Consider the following 6,593-nt stretch of genomic DNA (forward strand, 5'->3'; position numbering starts at 1 on the left):
AGGAGAGAAAATCACAAAGTGCTTAAAGGGAAAACAAATGAGATCCCACCACTATAAATGCAGGCGGTATTTTTTACTGGAATACTAAATGAGCTGGAAGGGTTTTTTTCTACGGTGGTATGAAAAGGTTAGAAACAACTCTCTTGTTACATAGATACCCCATGCAGACTTATGAGATGCATCTTTCCAGCTCCTCAACAGTTTGATTGTGGGAGCCCATAGCAAGGCTAACACAGTGAGACAAGGTCACATTCACACGTACTGCCAAGGTAGGAACTAGAGCTAAGCTAGCGTATGTGTTTAGGTAGTTGAAGGCCAAATACCAAAACTAAGCAACGGATAAGGTTAAGGTAACATTCTAAATTCTCTGAGTATTAAACCTGTTTCCACAATGACTAACAGAAACAGGTAACTTAAAGCTGAAATTAAGCTCCAGAAACCTGCAGAGCTGCTCAGCGATGTTTGCAAGGAGTTAGAAGATGTTTATGAAGCAAAAGAGACAAAATGAGTTATCTGTAGCTCTCATGTTAAGTCGGATTTTAAATGGACATTAAAACTGTTTAAATGATGGACAAACATCATCATATTTTACATTCTGCTTATTTAGACCAGAACTTAACGTGTTGATAAATGTGTTTTCAGCAACTGTTCTTTACCTAAATTAGTAGGTTTGTGTGTTTTAAACTTGTGTGAAACCACAAAGGGTTATTTCCTTCTTTTGTTTCCATGAAACTGACATGTGAACGCAGAATTCTGATCATAGTGTTGATGATAGTGTGCATATAGTGTGACAAAGTGTGAGTCTGGTATATATTTTGTGGTAAAATGTGTATTTTATCTTCCTCTGGTGTTAAATACGAATGACCAAAAGTAATGTGGCTGTTTGTCTGAAACAGGAAAGATGACCACAGAGCTTCTGAAAGCCGCTGACAGTTTCTGTGAAAGGCTTTAATAGAGCTACCTGGGAAATGATAACTCTTCTTTTAACGCACATCCTGTGCACTAAGAGTACTTTTTATAACCTGCTGTATGTGCAGTGACATCTTCTGTATGTGTTTTACTCTGCAGAGTGTGATCCAACTGCAGTCTACTCAGAAGTGAGAACTGATGATATCAGTTATGGAGAAATCACCATCAGACCAAACAGACCCAGAGGTAACTGATGCTCTTTGTTCACTGAGAAAGAAAATTAGTTTGTTGTCTGATAAGGAACTGCTCCTTTTTTAAAACATGAGCTGCCGACATCAGTTGTTCAGGAGAAGACTTTACTGACTCCAACATGTAACAAGTGCCAGTACAAACAGAGCAAAATGTTTTTGTTTTTACCCCTGAATAGGAACAAGATAAATCATCTTTGGATGAAAACTTCCTTAATAACAAACTAACATCTAACTTGGCAAATATTTGTAAAGTAACTTTTTCATTGATGCTTGGATGTTAAACTTGGATGTGTTAAACACCTGGTAAAACAGCCACAATGGCCATTTTTTTAAGCTAAAAAAAAAGACTAGGTTTGAGACTATTTGTATCTCTCGCGTGTGCCTCAGTCTTTCTAGGAACTGAAGGAGTCTGGAAAGAGCTGATGGAGATTGTGTATTGTATGGTAAATGGTAAATGGTCTGTATTTATATAGCGCTTTACTAGTCCCTAAGGACCCCAAAGCACTTTACATATCCAGTCATCCACCCATTCACACACACATTCACACACTGGTGATGGCAAGCTACATTGGAGCCACAGCCACCCTGGGGCGCACTGACAGAGGCGAGGCTGCCGGACACTGGCGCCACCGGGCCCTCTGACCACCACCAGTAGGCAACGGGTGAAGTGTCTTGCCCAAGGACACAACGACCGAGACTGTCCAAGCCGGGGCTCAAACCGGCAGCCTTCCGATTACAAGGGAAACTCCCAACTCTTTAGCCACGATCTTAGCTCTTAATCGCCATGATCGCCCGTAATTGTATGACCCCGAGTACAGGAAAGTCTGGAACTGACTATCTGTTTAAAAAGTCTGAGTCTCTGATCCTACAGTATGAGTATTACCCAGTAGAGTTTGGATGGACCTGGGGAGGACAGTACCCTAGCTCTAACTGCTTCTCAGTGCTCTGGATGTTGTTCCTTGCTCCCACTGAAGGCATGCTTGCCAAGGTGGCCTTCCGGGCCAATGGCTGGATGGCAGGACTTCTCTTTCAATCCCACCTCTCTCAAGACAAACATAAATCACAATCTGAAAACAAAACCTGCAAAATAAATCTAATGCCTGTAGTACTATATTGGAAAAATGTTAAATATTATATAATGTTCCTTATATTTAACTCATTTTTTAAATTAAATTGTTTTTTTTATATTTTAGCTGCAACATTGGGATTATGATAATTGAAGGTGTACTGAGTGCATACCAGTGTTCCCTTTCACATCATTTATTCACTTGGTGTGAGCCAGAACAAATTTTAACTACTCTGACATATATCACTCTCCCTCATGTTGAAGTAAAATGAGTCTACAATGTGCTGAGACTGTCTTCCTTTATATGAACTACATAACACTTCCTGGTGGGCTTCTTTCACATTAAAAGGTTTGACTGCAAGGCCTTTAATATGAAACTAATGAAGAAAGCGCTGAGTTTCATTCATGTAACTTTGATATGATTCAGGTGTTGAGGAGCAGCTGATGCTTTTTTTGTTCAAATAAATTGGTGCTTTCAAAATGTATAAGAACAACCGGAGAACAGGGAAGAATTGTTGAACTGGAGGAAAATTCAATCCCAAAAATGACTTCTGGATTATTTTATTTTTTATTATTATTATTATTTTCCCTTTCACTGGTCTCATACTGTTTGAACTGTGTGTGTTTTTATTTTCAGAGTTTCTACCAGAGCCAAATGTTGTCTACTCCTCACTGAAGTAATCCACCAGACCAAAACACTCAAATCCAGCTGCTGGTCCTCAACACTGAGGACATTTATTGTAAAACAGATTTGTATACATTCTCATTGTTCTTCTCACTAAATATGCTCTTACAACCTCAGCAGTGACCTGTTTTTTCTGCAGGATGAATAAACTTTGGTCTCACTTCTTCTACTTGTTTGATGGAAAATGTGAATTATTGTGGCTAACCAATACAGACCTCTCTTCAGAGGAGATAGCAACAAACAAGCACAAATAAAACCACAACTGCAGAGTCTGAGCAGCATCGGTCCCAAAGTCTTAGACATGGCTTTATAACCTTTTCCAGGCTGATATGTGTCAGTGACTTTATTTCTCAGGTGTTTCTTTAGATCGTGGCAGGATGTGTTGCTTTTTGAGATCCAGTCTACCTCACTTTATCAGACAGGTTCTATTTAAGTGATTTATATAATATAATATAATATAATATAATATAATATAATATAATATAATATAATATAATATAATATAATATAATATAATATAATATAATATAATATAATATAAGTGATTTTTTGATTCAAAAGGTCTGCCAGTAATCAGGCCTGAGTATGTTTAGTGAAACTGAATTCAGTTATCCAAAAAATGTGAATAATGACAATTATTTCACAATTTCACAAAGGGACAATTACTTTTTCAAACAGGACCAGGTAGTTTGGACAGTTTTTTCTTTTAATAAATTAAATCATCAATTAAAGAGTGCATTATGTGTTTTCTCGATTTGTCTTTGTCTAATGTTAACATTTGTTTGATGTTTGATGATCTTAAACAAGCAGACAAATTTGCAGAACATCTTGATATCAGAAAAGTAAGACTGTAATTCAGTGTATTTACTTGAACGCTTATTTGTATTTTATTTCTAAGTGTGCTTCTGTTTCCTGCACAGATCTGGTTTCTCTGCACAATCAATAAACTTTGGTCTGACTTGTTGTTCGTCTCGTGTGGTTCTGTGGGTTTCATGAAAATCTCTGATGGAAAGCACAAGTTGTTGTGGCAAACCCATGCATGTTTCTCTTCAGAGCAGATAACAAAGAACAAAATAAATACAACCACAGCCGCAGACTAAAAGCAACATGAACACTATTCAGTGGCTGGAAACTTCACACCAAAGCTTCAAATAAAGGTTGTGCATGTGTCAGTGGTTAAAGTTTTGATTCAAGGAAATGAAATCTGTGAGACTTTATTTTAGATGCTCTTTAAAATAAACATGTCTCTGGAGATTTTTCAGCTTAAGACGCTGCACACATTCATCTTAGTTACTGTTTTATTGATATGTGTGGTCCAGCTCTCTCACTGGGGACATCCATGTCGGTCCTCAATCACTGATATATCTGGGTTTTAGTTCAGTCACAGTCAGAATCAGTTTATGCCACCATAACATGAGTCATGTGTTTTAGAACGAGGAACACTTCTTTTATTATACTCCAGTAGTGTTTTCAAAGGAAGTAGTTTGTGTTTATGAATGTGATATTTATCTGTGAACAAGTTTATACAATCTGCACTCATTCTGTTTCTGTGTGAACAGATACATATTATCATCACTTAGTACAGTGTTTTACACATGGAGCACACACACAGAGTCTCTAAGTTATTGTAAAAGATGCAAACTTTTAAAAATAACCAATAAGAGTGCATTTATGTATCATGTGATCTCATACACAAACTGGAAACACAACGGTGTCGTAATCTTTCAACAAATGTCTCAGAGCAGCGTCTGTTTATAATAAAGTGCCCTCTAGTGGGCACAATGGTTAAAAACAAAGCAGGAAGCAAACACTTGGCTTTAAAAATATGGACATTTCCTTTGACTCACCTACAGATTTGAAACTTTAAAGAATTTCATTTCTAAGATCTGGTGAAATATTAAAGAAAAACCTCTGTGTGCATTTGATGTTCTGTAAACCAGCACGATCCCCAACCCCCACGGATCAGAGTCGTTTGGTACCTGGCCGCGAGAGTTGAGGCTCGAGCGTGAAATTTTTCAGGGTTTTCAGGGTTTTTATCATTATTTTTTAAAATCGTTTTTATCATTAACTCGGTTTCCCTGGGTCTTTTCCCGTGTGTTATGAATAAATCTTTTTTTTTGTACCGGCACTGGTATTAATTTTGTTGTATTTATCTGCGACACCTTAAAGGCCGCAAATATTGTGGGACATAAACCAGTCTGTGGCGCAAAAAAGGTTGTAGACCACTGCTGTTAACAGTCTGTGCTGGAGGATATTTACATTTTTTATTGCAGTACCAAAAATGACCGCTAGTATTGCTCAAATGGCATGGGCTATATTGTGAAAAAGTGGGACGTCGCTGTATTTTGGAACAAATTTTGTATGTTTGATGTGTCTTTCAGGGTCTGACTTTCAGGCATTTTTCTCCTGAGATGTTTCCTGAAAATCATCTCAGCAATCCTGAAAAGAACAGACACATGACTTCCCCAAACGTAAGACCAAAGCATCCCGATGTTAAAGTAATTCTGTATCCTTGTGCTTATGACTGAGATCCTCTCTGCATTAAATTCCATTATAGTTCCATATTTTGGTTTTCCTTTAAATATTAAAAGACATTTCCATTATTTATTAGTGTTTTAAAGATTCCCCAGAATTCCAGAGAACTCCAGGGATAAATACATTTAACACAGACCAGTTCAGTTGAATTAGTTGAATTCCACTCATCATGTTACAGCAGATCTAGGTTTGAAATTTGGTGAGATTTCTGTTAGAAAACAAAAGAACGTATCCAATAATCAGCTGGCACTGTGAGCTCTAGTTCAGCTTCCAGTTTCTTCTTAATGTGTGTCACATTTTTGCCCTTAGACATATGTAACACCAAGAGAATTAAGGACTCTTTATGGATGCTGACTGTAACTTGTGTCACTATCACGTCAATATGAACCAGATCCTTTGAGTAATGTTTCGAGCACCTCTTTGAGTCTGTGCCATGAAGATTTAGGGCAGTCCTGAAGAAAAACAAGGGTCAAACAAAGTACTTACATTTACCTAATATAGTGGCCAATGAGTTTAAGTTCTCTGTATAACAAACAGTAGGTGGCAGAAGAGAAGCTTCAGTTTGCCCAACACATAATGGTTTCATCTGACCTTTGACATTTAATGTCACAGGAGAAAAAATGTAAATATGAGGTTAGAAGTGGAAATAAAAATTTGGGTATTAAAAAAATAACAGGACGGAACAGTCGACTGACATAAAGTATTATGCGCGTTGTGCAAGACAGAATTTTCTTTTCACCGAAGCACTTCCACCTTAAAATATCACATGGGCTGTGTCCTAATTCAGGGTCTGCATGCTTGAAGTACGCATTTTAAGTGCGATTACATCACCGCCACGCGACGACGGCTGTCCCAATTCGAAGTATACTCCAAATGCGCCGTCGATTTCCCCAAATATCAAGCGTGGTCTGGTGCACGATTCGCGGTCCCATATATCCCACAATTCATAGCGCGGCGGTGGGTGTGGAGAAGTTTGCAGCAAAATACGGCAGAAGAAGAGTGAACTGTCAAAAGTAAGTACTGAATATACTCAGGGCCTTCAAGTTACACACTATGAAAGGCGGCAACAAGTTTAATATTCAGAAAAATAAAGTATGTATCAGCAGCAGAATGGAGCTAAAAATAAATGTTTGTTTCAGTTCTATGA

General features: G+C 37.8%; 1 protein-coding gene across 1 annotated transcript in view; it reads left to right on the plus strand.

Moving 5' to 3' along the window:
- Window positions 1–3,278, plus strand: part of LOC147334347 (uncharacterized) — a 67,165-nt gene extending 63,887 nt beyond the window's left edge. Inside the window, exons 10-11 of the mRNA XM_086271832.1 lie at window positions 1,069–1,155; window positions 2,864–3,278. Coding sequence (XP_086127958.1) covers window positions 1,069–1,155; window positions 2,864–2,907 — 131 coding nt within the window. The 3' untranslated portion in view covers window positions 2,908–3,278. The remainder of the gene's footprint in view (window positions 1–1,068; window positions 1,156–2,863) is intronic.
- The last annotated feature ends 3,315 nt before the right edge of the window (window positions 3,279–6,593 follow it).

Source organism: Aulonocara sp. 'chitande type north' Nkhata Bay, linkage group LG3 (assembly GCF_057382095.1).
Source record: "Aulonocara sp. 'chitande type north' Nkhata Bay isolate Kocher_YH1m ecotype deep benthic linkage group LG3, A_spYH_male_GT1.1, whole genome shotgun sequence".
NCBI classification, from domain to species: Eukaryota; Metazoa; Chordata; class Actinopteri; order Cichliformes; family Cichlidae; genus Aulonocara; species Aulonocara sp. 'chitande type north' Nkhata Bay.